The sequence below is a fragment of the Mustela lutreola genome, chromosome 1 (assembly GCF_030435805.1).
Source record: "Mustela lutreola isolate mMusLut2 chromosome 1, mMusLut2.pri, whole genome shotgun sequence".
Taxonomy (NCBI): domain Eukaryota; kingdom Metazoa; phylum Chordata; class Mammalia; order Carnivora; family Mustelidae; genus Mustela; species Mustela lutreola.
This window is the reverse complement of record NC_081290.1, coordinates 64872534-64887931: the sequence shown is the minus strand read 5'-3', so window position 1 is coordinate 64887931 and position 15398 is coordinate 64872534. Positions and strand designations below refer to the sequence as shown.

At 52.8% G+C, this 15398-nt stretch overlaps 1 protein-coding gene across 8 annotated transcripts in view; it reads right to left on the bottom strand.

Moving 5' to 3' along the window:
• TBC1D14 (TBC1 domain family member 14) overlaps positions 1-15398 on the bottom strand; it is a 104166-nt gene that overhangs the window by 12815 nt on the left and 75953 nt on the right. For 7 of the 8 annotated variants that reach the window (XM_059165868.1, XM_059165836.1, XM_059165847.1 and 4 more), the window contains 6 exons: positions 13496-13602; positions 10185-10265; positions 9030-9124; positions 6066-6137; positions 5248-5376; positions 1872-1981 (listed from right to left, as the gene is read on the bottom strand). In XM_059165868.1, the coding sequence (XP_059021851.1) occupies positions 1872-1981; positions 5248-5376; positions 6066-6137; positions 9030-9124; positions 10185-10265; positions 13496-13602 (594 nt within the window). The remainder of the gene's footprint in view (positions 1-1871; positions 1982-5247; positions 5377-6065; positions 6138-9029; positions 9125-10184; positions 10266-13495; positions 13603-15398) is intronic. The other variant, XM_059165858.1, reaches the window with a different exon arrangement.

Below are 15398 nucleotides of genomic sequence, written 5' to 3'. Positions count from 1 at the left end.
AGCTGGGAGACCGATGCGGGACTCGATCCCGGGACTCCGGGATCATGACCTGAGCCGAAGGCAGTCGTCCAACCAACTGAGCCACCCAGGTGTCCCCCACCGGTGGTTTTTAAGTAAGCAGAACAGAACAGGAAATTTCAGAATGCTTTACCACAAAGCAAGAGCTAGGTATTGTCTGAAACTTGCTCTAGTCAGGTACACAGAGAAAGTTTCTGCACATACGGCCACACACCGATGCCGACACAGAATCCCTTTCCTTTTGTGAGTTGGGGAAAGAGTCTGTATGATGCCATTCCAGACAGTGTTCTCCACCCTCAGCTTTAGGTCAAAATCCTAAGAACCAGAGTTGGAGGCCTAATATGGGTGAGGTAGAAGCAAAGACTGTGGTGCGATCTGACCCTCCCCTACCCCATGCAAAGTCATGGTCAGCACTGTGCAGAAGCCCAAACGGGGCTTCTGGCCGAATGACATCTTTTTTTCTGTAGAGCCCCTCTGTGAGCCAGGTGGCGGACACCGGGGCATCACCTCTTAAGGCCCAACAAGGTTCATCACTGCAGGTGACAGAGGAGAAAACGTATGGAGAGAGGGTTAATGCCCTTCCCCGAGGCCATGAAACAAGTAGCAGAGAGGCCAGACCCAGGTCTGAGGGCTCCAGAACCACACTCCTCCTGCCACAGCCTGCTCTCCTGCCCCCGAACACCGTGTTCTCAGGGGGGACATCCCACCCCTTGCTCCAACAACCACATCCACCTCTGCATAAAGATCTGCCTTGGCCTGCTGCTCCACTCCACCCAGAACTCTCTGGAGCCCCCCGTGTGTATGTCTACTTAGATGTCTAGCAGGTACCTCCAAAGCAGTGTCCAAAACCAAGTCCCTTAAGCACGACGTCAAACCTGATCCCAGCCAGGGGTACCCACAAGCCCCTCACTAGCTAGACGGTGGAGTGCAGATGATTCTGGGCCTTCCCTCACACACTCACAAACTCCTTCAGGGACCTGCAGGTCTCCTCTCCCTCAGCCTCCCAGCCCTGCTGCCCGTCCACCAGCTCCCCACACCTCAGTCTTCTGGCCTTCACATGTCCCTGCCCCCAGGCTCCCTGGGCTCCCACAGAATCTAAAGTTCACTTCTGGATAGAACCCATCTCCTTTGGCACCCCGAGCAGAAGCCTGCAACCATTCCCTCTGGGTCCTGCAATCCTTCCCAACCTCCCTGGCACGGGACCGAAGTCCCACACAACCTCTCACCCCCTCACGACAGGCTCCAGCATCCCCAGGCCAACCACTACAGCCTGCCAATTCTGGGCCTCCATGTGCTTATATCATGCCTCAGCTCAAACTCGCAGATCCCCTCTGCATACTCTGACCCCTGAGCCGGGGTCCAGAGCTCTGTCCATCTTCCCTTCCTAAGAGACAACACATATGACACACCGTACAGCTGTCCGTGGATGCAGTTCTTCCCTTGGGACAGAGCTATGGACAGGCAGGCACCGTGTCTTGCTCACCGCGGGTCACAAGACCCAAGCAGAGAGCCCCGCACAGACCAGGTGCTCAGTGACCTCCTGCTTAGTGCACGGATAAATGGCACTCTGAAAACAAGTAGGTCCAAGATGCCATTTCTTTTCTCAAGGGAATGAAGAAGGACAATTAGAGTCACCGTAATCAAACAGATCTCCCAGCACCCGGCAGACGCAGAGCTTGAAAAGCCGAAGGCACCTCTGACGCAGGGCAGTGGGGAAGATGGTAAGATAAGACGTAGGACGATGGTAAGATAAGACGTAGGACGGAGTTTGGCTGAGCCCAGAAAGAAGCCGGCAGAGGGCAGTGGAAAGAGAGGCAGGGAGAGGAGAAAACACATAGAAAATTCAGTCTTACCAATCAATTAGGTAGATGTCTGGAGTTAAGTTGTTTTTCTTGAAATGAGCAAATAATTTCGGCAAATTTTCTTCAAAGAATACCTCAAATGCAGCAAAATAGGTCAACATCTGGGGAGATAATGTGAGACAGACCAATAAAGCAATTATCAGCACAGGTTTCCATTCTCCAGAAGAAAGGCCACATATGGATATTTGTAGGACAGGACAATAGTCATCGTCCGTAGTTGCTAACATGTCCTGACCGGCACCCCTCTCTGGGCTCAGGCACTTTCTACCAAAGCCCCTTCTCTGCTCCCCATACCAGCATCACCAGCTCCATCGTCCTATTTCCCCAGCTTATAAGGAAGACAGCAGAGGCCCACAGGAGTGCGGCAAGGCTGGGAGAGGAACCGTGCCTGACCCCCTCAGCAAAGGCTGAGTGTTGTGGGCTAGCTCTTCTCCAAGAACCAGGAAAGAAGAACCTGAGAAAGCACGCTCCACCCCCACCCCCATGCACAACCCTGGCTCTTCCCGAGGGAGTGCAACACTGACGGGTGGGGCACAGGCACACCAGGCTGGCTCAAGAATGCAGACCTTTTAATGCAGCCAAGGGAGCAGACGTCAAAGGTAAGCAAGCAGTCAGAGCCTTGTCCCCCGGCATGTGCTTTCCACCTCCTGGAGGGTTTAGAGGACAACAGCACACCCTGAGAGGGGGAGCACTTATGGAAGGGGACCAACAGCGAGGGCGGGATTAGCCATGACGTGCATCAGAGAGGTGGCTCGCTTCTGGGCCACCCACCCCTGGCTACACGCAGGCAACCAGCCACTCTGACCCAATGAAGGGACATACTATAAACCAGGGGGTCTCAGTGGGGGTGTGGGGAGGACTCCGCCCATTAGGGGGACACCTAACCACCTCAGAGGACGTTTCTGATGGGTCTGCTAATGGGGCGGTGCTATTCGCATTCAGGGGGTTAGAGGCGGTGGGCACTGCGGGCCTCCCCTGCGGCCATCGGCCCCCCACATCCACAGTGCTACTGCCGGGAGACCCTGCTGTCAAGAAGGCCCTGTTCCACACTGTGATTCTCTGATCTCTCCTTAAAAATATACACAGAAATGCCCAAGCTCAGTTTTTATCATAGGCATCTAAAGAGAAGGGGAGGGGGGGTCTTATCTTCACCAATAGGAGATATGGAGATGGTGATCATTTTATTACATACAGCAGGTACTCTCCTGACTCTGGAAGCCTGTAGATGTTGCCTGTAGAACACTTAAGTAGTACAGAAACAAAACAGGTCATCTCTAAGTACTACTAATACTGTGCACTTCCTTTTATTGTTAAATATGGTCTGTTACGGAAAGTGGTCTGTTTCAGACTTTTGAAAAAATAATCAGCTTTTTGGGGCGCCTGGGTGGCTCAGTGGGTTAAGCCTCTACCTTTGGCTCAGGTCATGATCCCAGGGGCCTGGGATCGAGTCCCGCATAGGGCTCTCTGCTCAGCAGGGAGCCTGCTTCTCCTCATCTCTCTCTCTGTCTGTCTCTCTGCCTATTTGTGATCTCTCTCTCTCTGTCAAATAAATAAATAAAATCTTTAAAAAAAAAAAAATCAGCTTTTTAATCTTAAATACTTTTCTAGGATATGATGCTTTGCAAACCTCAGGACTGCATCAGCTCTGCTCCCAAACGTTATTATTTCTTATTTTAACTGCAGTACATTAGCACGCAGCGATAACCTTATTTTCAGATGTACGATGTCATGAGGGATTCAGCAGTTCCACTTATCGCTTGGTGCTCAGTGTACTCCTCACCCCCAGCCCCTGGCCCGCCTACCCTGGGGAAACACCATCTTGTTTTCTAGAACCAGGAGTTTGTTGATTTGTCTCTTTTTTCCCTTTCATCGTTTGTTTTTTCAAGTCCACATATAAGAAAAATCATATGGTCTCTGTCTTCCTCTGACTGACTTATCTCACCTAGCACAACACTCCCTAACTTCATCCATGTTGTAGCAAATGGCAAGATTTCATTCCTTTTCATGGCTAAGTAATATTCCACTATAGGTGTCACACACACACCTTCCCCTTAACCGTTCATCAGTGGATGGACACGTGGGCTGCTTCCACAGTTCGGCTGTTGTAGCTAATGCCGCTGCGAACACCAGCGTACACACTGTCTTCTGAGTCAGCGCAATCTCGTTCTCTGGGTAAATACCCTGTAGCGCAATTACTGGGTCATAGGGCAGCTCTATTTTCAGGACCTTGAGGAACCTCCATACTCTTCTCCAGAGTGGCTGCAGCAACCTGCATTTCTACCAGCAGTGGAAGATGGTTCCCCTTTTCTCCACAACCTCACCAACACCCAACACGCCAACACCCGTTGTTTCTACTGCTGAATTTTAAGTAACCATTTGCCTCCCTGAAACACCCATTTTAAAATGTTTTCATCTTCACAATGAAAATATTTTTAAGTTATTACAGTTATAAATAATTACATAACAACCACCTCTGGGCATAATGGTTTGTCCACACCTCAGGATTGATCTGCACAAGCCGAGTTACATACCTGTGCCAGCTACCACTACTGACAGTTGAAACCAAACTGTCTTCCAAAAGGTCTCTGCCAACTCAGAACCCCCCAACAGCCACCATGTTCACAGCAGTATTAAAATGCTACTTTTTTTTTTTTTTTTTTTTTTTTTAATGTAAGTACTACCTAAGCAAGACATACTCTGGAGGCCTTAGGACAATTGGGAAGAAACATGCCCGAGATCCTGTATTACCGGTGACCATTATCAGCAAATCATCAGCAAATCTAGCCCCTGGGCCCCTGGGTGGATGGCTCTCAGGGTGTAGGGAGCCCGTGGACTTAGGGAGCAGAATAGGTTAGGCTTGCTGCTCTTCCATGCACCAGCTGTGTGTCTGGATGGGTCACATTATGTGGGCCTTGGTTCTTCACTGATGCCCTGCAGAAGACCAACCACTGGGAGCACATGAGGGGCTGCCCCAGGGCAACTCCTGTCTGCTCCTTGCATCTGGTCTGTGTCTAACCACATCCCCTGTCCTGTGTGGGGTGCACCACGTGAGGCAGAGCCCCAGGGTGACAGTGTGCAGCCACAGAGGTGGGTGATACCATGCTCTCCACGATAGGCCCAAACGTGGACAGCCCCCCTGAGCTTCTACTGGGACATAGGGCATGCATGCTCAGGTAGCAGCCGGCCCTCCACCTCTTCCCTCCTTGAAAAAGTGTTTGTTCAGAAATATTTCTGAAAGAATTGTTAAGAAATACATACAAATGGCTCTGAAACGTGTGTTTGGAAAACAGACTCCTTTTCCCTCTGAAAAGACAGCACGATCAGCTACCTGACTGTGTAATAAGACACATATACTGGGGATACTCACAAGGCCATGGTCCACTCGGAAAAACGCCATCTGGCAGGGTTTATTCAAAAGATTAGAAAAAGCAATGAAGGCATCTGCAGTATCTAGGTTCAAGATCAGCACGGCTGCGATAAATGACATGCCCTGGACCTGAGGGAGGAGAGAAGGGGAGTTAAACTCACGGCAGCCACCGTGGTCTGAACTGCTCTTTCACGGGTTCAAAGAGGCACCAAGACACCCCCAAGTTCATAGAGCCCCCCCACCCCCCCACCCACCTCCACCCACACTGATCTGAGAGCCTCGGCGGCACCCACCCACTCCCTCGGGCTGCTCAGCCACATGGGCCGTGCCTGCCTGCTCTCCCTCAGGCCCCGCGCCCCCACCCCGCTACATGGAAAACCATGAGCAGATCTGGCACCTGACAGCCCGCCCTCCAGCACGGATAATGTCGGGGCTGCAGAGCTGGGGTCTAACCCCATTAGTCTACGGTCACGTGCACACAGCTGTAAGCCATGGGGACAGCAGCACAGTGTATCAATGGTTATGCTTAAAGGCTTTTCTGATTTAATGCTAAGAAAAAAAGCAATCACATGCAAAAAATGAAAGTCCAATCGGTTATAATGTGATTAGTGCCGCAGAGCGGCCATGTCAGCTCAGCCCCTTTATGAGAAAGCGGAGGCGACTCACGGACCACAAAACTCTCCACGACCCTCCTACCCCTGACAACAACCAAAAAATGAAGGCACTCAACCTGACGTTTGCAGCTAAGTTGTGCTGGGCAATATTCTGACTTTCTCTTTAAATGGTAACATTATAAAATATTGAAAAGATTCACTTACATAACCCACATCCGGTCGGTAACAAGTATAAGCGCCCAAAATACTGTGCAACATGTCATGATACGGACCACCCTAAAAGGATCAACACACCAAAAAACAATACGTGCGTAAGTCTGGTTAGTACTCGGGATGACACAGAATGCTGCCACCGCTGGCCACACCAGCTGCTCTTGCGGGGAGGACCAGGGACCAAGCATTACGCTTGCAGCTCTATGCGTCCTCCGTGATTCGATGAGTTAACGGCCAATCCACGGTTAATCAGAGCCTGCAGCTCAACCCACAAAGCTGCTTGGGAAAAAGCGGATGGGTCAGGCGTTAACACCCTGCTCAGAAAGCATCCTCAGTCTGGCTCCTGCTGTGTGACTGTCTCCCCTTTAAGGTTCCACAAGCCAGCCAGCCACCCCTGGGCTCTTCAGAGCAGGTGACCCACCCGTCCCCCTGCCCCCCGCCCCAATGATCGTCTGTTTCTTCTGTGCGTTTCAGCATGGCGAGTTTAAGAAATACCCCGTGAGTGTCGAGTCCTGAGAGGAATCATTTAATTGATGCTCTCCCAGTCCTGTCCACCCAAGACCTGAGCTGGAATTTCCTGTTTTCTAAGAGGGCACAGTGTTAGGCACACAGGGCCTCTCACATGTCAGTATGTCTGTAGACACCATGAAAGGACCATCAGGGTCCAGACCCCATAGCCCGCAGCCACAGCTACTGTGTGGGCACAACCAACTTAGGAAAGCGTACATGATCCGTGTGATGTGGAAGACACTCTGCAGGTGACCACGTGTGGCTTATGAAAGAACGCCACGGCCCAAACCGTCACATTCTGTTATGTCCGAGAAGCGAAAGAAGAAACACTCTATATCAGAGGGAAAAAGAAAGAAACCCCACATGGGAAAGTAAAAGAGACAGCATCCAGTGCCACGAGGGTAGGAGAAGGAGGGCAGGCAGGGAGCTCGGGGGCAGAGGGCCAGAGGCCCGCCTGAACACTACCGCTGACCGTCACGCAACAGGAAAGACAAGAGCATCAGGCTCTCTCAGCATCAACTTCTCTTAACGGTAAATGCTTCTAACCCCAAAGATGCTCCCAGCCTTCTATGCGCTGAATGTCTTTTCTCTGAAGAAAAGACGGTGCCAGTGGATGGCGGCCCCGTTTCAGAACTCTTGCTTCGGACGTCTCCCCACACTCTCCCCTCCCACTGTGCTGTTTCTTGGTACTACCCACTTAGGAAGTCAGCGCTGAGGGCACCACAGACTGAGGGACACACCCAGAAGAATGTAGAGGGAAGAAGAAAGGCCAACTTCTCTGCCATCTGTCTCAAACCGCACCGGAGAGACCCCAAGAGCCCTCCTCTTCTTCTGAACACATCTCCCTGCGCCGAGATAACTGCCCAGTGAATCTCAAAGTCAACGAGGCTGAGTCCCTGGGAGAGACAGTACAGAGATCCCCCTGGGTCCCTGGTTTGGGAACACTGCTCATCAGTGTCGGGAAGAGGCCAGCACCCTCTTGGGCCACGTTGCGGTTCCCAGACTGCCCTGGTCAGCTACACGGCAGGTGTACCTCGAAGCACATCCTGACGTTGTCCTTCCTCTAGAGCACGGCTGAAGCACACGGAACCCCAGGGCGGCCACCGTGGCCTGGGGGTGGTAAGCAGGGGACACAGTACTGAGCTCCACGCTCTCTGCTCATTCCTTGAGGGAAGGGGGATCCCTTGCACCACCCACCGTCTGATGCTTCTGTTCCAGTCCTCCTTCCGCCTGGAGGGTCTTTCCCATCGTCTGGTCAGACTGTCACTCAAACCCAGTCCAACACAGTCTGAGGGCCCCTTCCTTAGTGACCCCATTCCTGACACCCCCCCACCCCTGCTGGACCCCCAGCACAGTGGCCACAGCTTCTCTATGCTGGGACACACCTATATTTCTGCCAAGCCCACGTGTGTCTAACATGTGCATCTGTGTGCCTGGCTCCTTCCTTCTACGTGGCTGGTGAACTCTCTGTTCTGGTTCATTCCATTATCCTTTCACTGGTTATCCAGTGTGCATACCGCGTAACACCAGAAACACAGGCCTGACAGAATCAGGTCGGGGATCCCAAGGTTGCTTGGCAAGCGCCAAGGTAAGTGCACGGAGGAGGCCGGGGACCTGTGCGGGGGCTGGCATAGATCCACAAAAAGACGGGAATCTGAACCAAGTAAGGGCAATGGGAACAGGGCAAGGACAGGCTCAAGGGCACTTCTTCACAAGCAGACCTGGGAAAAACCGTTACAGACTGGATGCAGGAGGGGTCAAAGAAAACCCCCGGGGTAAACATCCGCTGCCAGAAGAGGTCTCCATACCCCTCTGCTCCGATGACTCCAAAATCCATGGCCAGCAGCCCTGAGCTCCTCCTGGGCCAGCTCAGAGCCCCACGGGAGAGGCCACATTTCTCTTTACTGCCATCCAATCTCCCATGGCTACTCCAACCCATCTCCCATGGCTGGTTCTGCACCCAGCGTGTCACCGCTCTCTCCTGGGCCATCTGCTCAGAAGCCCACTCTCATTCCAGCCCACAGCTGCCAAGGACTTCCGCACACCCTTTCCAGCACCCCAGGCTCCCCACCAAGATCGTCTTCTGAGGGAGGGCTGTGTGTGCAGCCCTGAACACGAAGCCGTGGCCAGGGATACCCAGTCAGGTGGAGCAGCACACGAGGCCCTTCCTGGGCCAGACCTACTGAGGCCTGGCTACATGCACCGTAAGAGGGGCCAGAGCTGCCTGAGAGCAGAAGTGTGAGTTACCCTCGTCCATAAAGGTCTAAATGTGATGATGGAAGACTGCCCTCTGTAAAGGTCTAAATGTGATGACAGAAGACTGCCCTCTCCCACCCACACCCCCCAAATCCCAGTGCTTTTCAAACTTGGTTACAAACACAGGCAGCTTGGCACCTGTGATGTTTAGACAAAACACACTTAAAGCAACAAAGAACTCCCACCTACCTGCTGGAAAATGCAGAGATTAGGAAAGGTCCTAGAGATGTCCAGTTTAATAAGCTCCAAGCTGGCTTCTCGGTCTGCGGCGGAAAACCCGGCATCTATCAAAAGACAGGGAATCGGGAATCTCAGAGGTGGGCACGCACAACCACACCAAGGCTCTAAGTGTGACAGGGGTGGTCACGGGCCCGATTACACGGGAGCCAGCACGGTGCTCCGTGGGCTTCTGAAGAGCAAAACCTCAGAGCACCAGCTGAGGCCGGACTGTCATCAGGGATTTCCCAGCATCTAAAGTTCAAATGTCACCCGATGTTACCGGACAGCAGCAAGAGTCCGTGGAAGGGTGGACAAGGAAGGGAATATACATGAAACGCACCTTTCTTGGCTCGTAAACATTAGCGGTGTGAACTCAGAATGTGTGGCAGTTACCGCAGGGAAACAGTCCTGCATACTATTTCTGACTAATATTCACAAATAACTGGTTTTGAATTTTGGAATTCCAGTATGACACGGACAGTTTAAACACAGATCAGCAAACGCGACACCATTAAGCACCAGCAATAATCATTCCTGGGCGTTGGGCCTTCTAAAAGCATCACTTAGCAAATGTGCGGGGCTCCTGTCTCCCTGCAGAAGTTCCCAAGCTCCTGTCAAAGCCAACATTCGACCAGTCCTGGGGGCTAGGCTGCTAAAATCACGGGAACCGTGAAATCACAGCAGTTACAACTGGCCCTCCGGCCTGTCTGCACACAAATGCATCTCAGGAATTGGTCTTTTTCATAAGCTTCTCTTCAACTGGTTTCTTCTAAGAAAAAAAAATCCGGTGCGCCTTGGTGGCTCAGCCATTAAGCATCTGTCTTCAGCTAGGGTCATGATTCTCAGGATACTGGGATCGAGTCCCGCATCAGGCTCCCTGTTCAGCAGGTAGTCTGCTTCTCCCTCTTCCACTCCCTTTCCCTCTGCCTGATGCTCCTCTGCTCATGTTCTCTCTCTGTCAAATAATAAATAAAATCTTTTTAAAAAAGAAAATAAATCCCTTTTCCCATGAACCTTTTTATAAATGTGCACCAACCACTATTTCAGTGCCAGAAAGTTGGCTGTGTCATAAACAGTGACACACGACAGACCCACGTAGCCTCCCAGGTTTAGCATGGTATGTACCTTCGTTCTCTGCCTCAGAGCCTCCTGTGCTGAAGGACCGCCACCTCTCCTTGGCTCGGGCAAGACAGATGTCGAAGAGCTCTGAAAGAGAAGCCTCAGGGTGAGTACCACAGGCATGTAGGAGTCTGTGTCCCCAAAGCCCGGGCAAGCAAATGACCAACTTGTTCCAATGGTTACAGGTTGGTCTCAAACTGCATACTCAGAAGGCCACGTGAGTAAGTCCCCAACATGGCTTCTGAGGACGTCAGCACATACTAAGGAAGAAGTCACAAAGTATTAGCACGATGCTGAGTGCATGCTTCAACAACACAACACGCCCCTACCACACTTCTGTTCTGACTCGTATCTGAGCTTACTGCCTCACTAGACTGTGAGCCCCTGGGGGGGTGAGATGTAAAGGTTTCTCCCTCGCCTACGCAGCGAGGTCGATCGGCACGGGGACAACAGAGAGCGACACAATCAATGAACACCAGACGACGGACGATGGAGGGAAGCAGAGCCCAGCAGAGACCCATGTGGCTCCAGAGAAAGACAGGAGGTGGCCGCTAGCACGGGGGCCCAGCCTCCCTCAGCTCACTGCCAGACACAGGGAGGGGGCCAAGCACAGTGGGCAGAGGCTTCACAACACTGGGGCTCTTGCTGGCCGCCAATTCCCGGGAGGAGCCCCCAGAAGGATGGCTCCCAACTTCCCCCACCCCTACAACTTTCTTTTTCAGTAAGTCTTCTCTTTGAGGAGCTTAGAACAATGAAGTAAGAGCTCATGCTCACAAATTCTGCTGTCATAGCCAGCCCTGTGTGGGTATGTCCACGCCTCATTCCTGAAGGAACCCCATGAGGGCTCTACCCACGGAGACCTCCCCAGCCCCCTGGCCGTTCACCCCAGCCCTGGGTCCCTCATCCACATCGGCGTCGCTATGAGCACTGATGGATGACAAAGACTTTAACAGCAGCTACCCAGAGAATTTCTGTCACTTTATTTTTCCCACCATTACTTCTGGAATATACAACAGAGCACCCTGCCTTCCAGAGAGTTCACGCTATTTTATTAAAACATAAGCCAAGTTGTAGGAACCGTACTGTGATCCAACAAGGGAAATCTTGATTAATTACTTTTTCCAGCCTTGTTAAAGATCTGAGTCACAACACGCAGGTCGGCCGGGGCAGAAGAGGGTACGACTGTGAAATGTAACTTCATACTATTATCCCTGAACAAAAAGGTCTGGGGAACCTCTGCCCACTCTCAACGTTCCAGGAGGTGGGCTTGGCTTGGAGATGGATGGAAACCACCACCTGGCCCCCAAACACTGGGAACCACTGGCCAGAAGAGGTATGAGATGGTTCAAGCACAGAAGCCAGCAGCCTCAGACAAAAACGAGTTGAAGCGTCAAGTCCCACAGGTGTCTCTGTCCTTTACTGTGGTGTCTGCTGTGATGAGGGGGCAGCAAACACACCTTCCTCTCAGACCTGGGTACAAAGCCCAAGGCTGACTTCCCTGAGAGCAAAGGCTCAGTAACGTACTACACCGACTTTCTAGAAGTTTCCAATCTTACAAGCATAACCTTCAAGAGCTAATCTCCAGGGGTTCCCAAGATGGAACACAGGCTTCCGACCCAGCCAAGGGTAGCAGAGAATCCTGACTCCAGCCTGCGCTAGGGTGTGGGGCAGTCCTGAACCTTCTCAGAAGGGCTGTTGATGTTAGAGAAGACATCTAAGTAAGCAACAGAACGTGATGCCCAGCCTCACATTCTTATGTTGGCTTAAATATTCAGTAAAACTGAGATTAAGGAGAACCCAAGAAGGTGGCACAGGCATGCACCCCATGGATACTTCCTGAGAGCCTGCCACATGCAGAGGGCTAGGCCGGGCCCAGTGACGGAGCGGAGAGCGTGACAGCTGGGAACGCAGCCTTCAGGGCACGTGCTTTCATGGAGGAAACGGACTCCAGGCAGCCAATCATACAAGAACGATGCGACGTAAATAAAATGAACCGATATCCGCATCGAGACAAACTTTCAAGATATGTAATCGAGGCTGCTGAGCCCCATCTACTCTGACATAGTCCACAGAAGATTCTAATTCTCCTAAAATCAACGCAGGCACCAGTGAGAACCACAGAGACACACCCAGTACCCAGCTCAGCTGTTGCTCGGCTGCTGCTAGAGTTTAGAACATTTTTAAGAACAAGGACTGGGGTAAATGCTCGGCGATTTCTCCAAACTTCTACAAACGATTTCAAAAGTTAAATGTTACATATAATCCTCTAAGGTAAAGAAATTAAAATGGAGCTTGGAGGCAGTCACTAGAAACAGAAACCAGGAACCATCCACACAACCAGCTGATCTTAATCAAGACAGAGAACGCTGCCTGGACAAGGCCACCATTGTGGGGTAAGGTCAAAGTCTTGTAAGATTAAGGAAAAAAAAAAAAAAGTAACAGTAATAAAAACACGAACCCTACCTACAAAGAGAAGATACAAATCAGTTTTCCACTTGAATGCCTTCCGTGGGGTGAAAACTGCCACCACCCACGGCAGGAGCACGAAGGGCGGAAGGAAGAGGCTCCTGTCTCGGCAGCCGAGACTGCGGGCAGGCAGAGAAGTGTCTCAGCTCCTGGTGTCCAGCTCCCTCTGGGCACACAGCCTCGTGGGCTGCGGGGCGCAGAGTGGGAAGCCAGTCCAGGGTGCACAGCTGCTAGGGTACGACCACCTGCATGCCGCACGAGGCATCCGGGGAGACAAAGAGCCCAAAGAAAGAGGAATACCTACACATCTCCACCTCCCCCTGGATGGCAGCTACCAGGACTCAGGGACCCCGCCTGGCATGGGAGCTGTCCTTCTACGGTGCTTACAGATCAGCCGCCTGGAACAAAATGCTGCCAAAAACCCCACTGCACCCCAACCACAAGGCCTCCAGAAAGAACACCCGCCTCTCTTCCACTCCCACATCCCCACCAAGCTGGATTTCCACAGCACCTGGAGGAAAGATACTGACATGACCCAGCCCACCACTGCTCTGCAAACTCTCTGTGCCCCCTTGTCTGTTCCGGGAAGAGGACAGGTATCAGGAGGAAGGCAGGCATCTGCTCAGAACTCCCGGGTAACAGAAGCAGGGAGGAGTGACCCTGGCTGCCCTGCTGTCTCTCCCTCCTGGAGGACCCAGTTACCAGGCCTCTCAAAGACACGACTTCAGGGCAGCAGCTGCCTCTCTTCCTCACGGGGCAGAGGGTACGGGGGAAGCCAGAGGACTGGGGCTGGAAGGTGGCAGGGGGGAAAGGATCCATTCTCCAAGCCTGGGATCAGGCAAGCTACTCACCATGGGTGATGTTTAACTCGTTGCCAATGGCTAAGCTCCAGACTTTGCCTCTCACACTGGGAGGGATCCCCTGCCACCAGAGATCTCGAACTTTCCTAGAGCACCACCTGCACAAAAACAGAAGCATGGATTTATGAGTTTTTTCTCAGTGAAGAAACATCCGACCACCCATGCACCTAGCCCCAGACCAGAAAATCAGGGGACAGAGTTTTGCACGTACAGTCCCCACCCTCAGGGAGCCGCGGTCCCATGCTCCAGAGGCCAGGATATCAACGACAACGGTTGTGACAGGGACACCAAGGGCCCCGTGTGAGCAGGGAGGGCGCTGTTCTGGAGCTGAATCCTATGTGACCAGCCCCAGTTTAAGCAGGTAAAGGGAAGGGCTTTCTGAGCAGAAGGCAGGGAATGAGAAACAGCCTGGGCCGCTGCAGGAACTGCAGACAGCTGGGCACAGTGCAGGGAGCCCCGAGAGCCCAGCAGCTGGCCACCACACCCCGCACGCAGGCTGGTCACTGGGAAGTAAGCCCCACCAGCAGTGGAGCCGCGGAGGCCTGAGGGCCACGAGGCACATGCATGGCCCACAGCGGGGACTGCCGCCAGCTGGGGCTAATGTAAAGGGGACAGGGCTCAGCTGGGGCTTCTCGGCACAGTGCCGGGGGAAGAGGGGGGCGTGGGGGGGCGGGAGGGAACAGCAGGGGCTGCTGCGACTGATTCTGCCCTTACCTGTGGAACCCAGAGCAGATTCCTTCTCCCTTCTGCCCTGCAGCTGCTGAGACCCTCCCCCGGGAGGCGTTGTGAAGGTCAAGTGGGACAGAGCACTGGGGCACCCAGCTGGAGCCCTGAACACGGGCTGCTGTGTAAGTGCCCACATCTAGCTCACACCAAGGATCGGGCAGGGCAGGAGGCACCAGGAGTGGAGGGGCAGGAGGCATTTTGTAGCCACACAGGGAGACAGCCCAGGGGTTCTGAGCACCCCCATTCTTTTCCTGGGTCCCCTTTGAGAGAAAATATTTCCTGAGAATGTCCAGCATATTAAAGACACCTAGAAAAGTGGGCTTCAGGAATAGCTTGTTTTCCCGTCAGAGATCCTCAACAGGGCCGTCTGACCCCTGTAACAAGAGCTAGGAACACCAGAGCGAGGAAAGTGCCAGAAGCAAGTCCCCAACATCCTGACATCTGCTTTAGGTGGAAAGGGACAAGCCTACAGGGAAACTCCCATCCAAGCTCCCCGGTGGCGCCCGCTAACGGACCAAGACCCAGAAGAAGCCACTCGCCTCTGCACGTGGCCCTAGGGACCGCTGTCTGCACACTGCCCCTCCCCATTCTGAATGTGCAAGGAGGACAGATCTCTTGTTGTAAATGGGTGTTAAGATGACAGCAGGTGTCAGGCTCTGCTGGGTACTGGCCACTGGGAAATGTCATCAAAGACCCCATCCCCAGCCTCAGACAGAAGACATCAGATGCTGGAGCAGATGGGTGCAGTGTACCCAGGGGTCAGCCACAGTCCCCTGGGCAGGAATGTCTTCCCCAAGGAAGTACAAGCTTTAAAGAACAAAGAGTTAGCTGGAGGAGGTGTTACAGGACAAGGGCACTCTAAGCAGAGGGCATGGAACATGTAAAGGTCCTGCAGCTGCCTAAAGAGAGGGGTCATCAAGGCAGGAGAGCTAGAAGGTGAGCCTAGATGGGAAGTGTTATCTCACAAAAGTTCCCACCAGGTAAGCAAAGGAACTCACACTGTATACAGAGCAGCAGGAAGTCATGGACATTCTACACTAAAGGGCGGGGGATGACACAGACCTGGGCTTTAGAAGGTTCCTCTGGATACGAAGCAAAGACAACCTGGGGGTCGGATGAGGGCTGTCCCAGTGTCCCAGCAGGGAACAGCAGGGGTGAACTGAGGTGG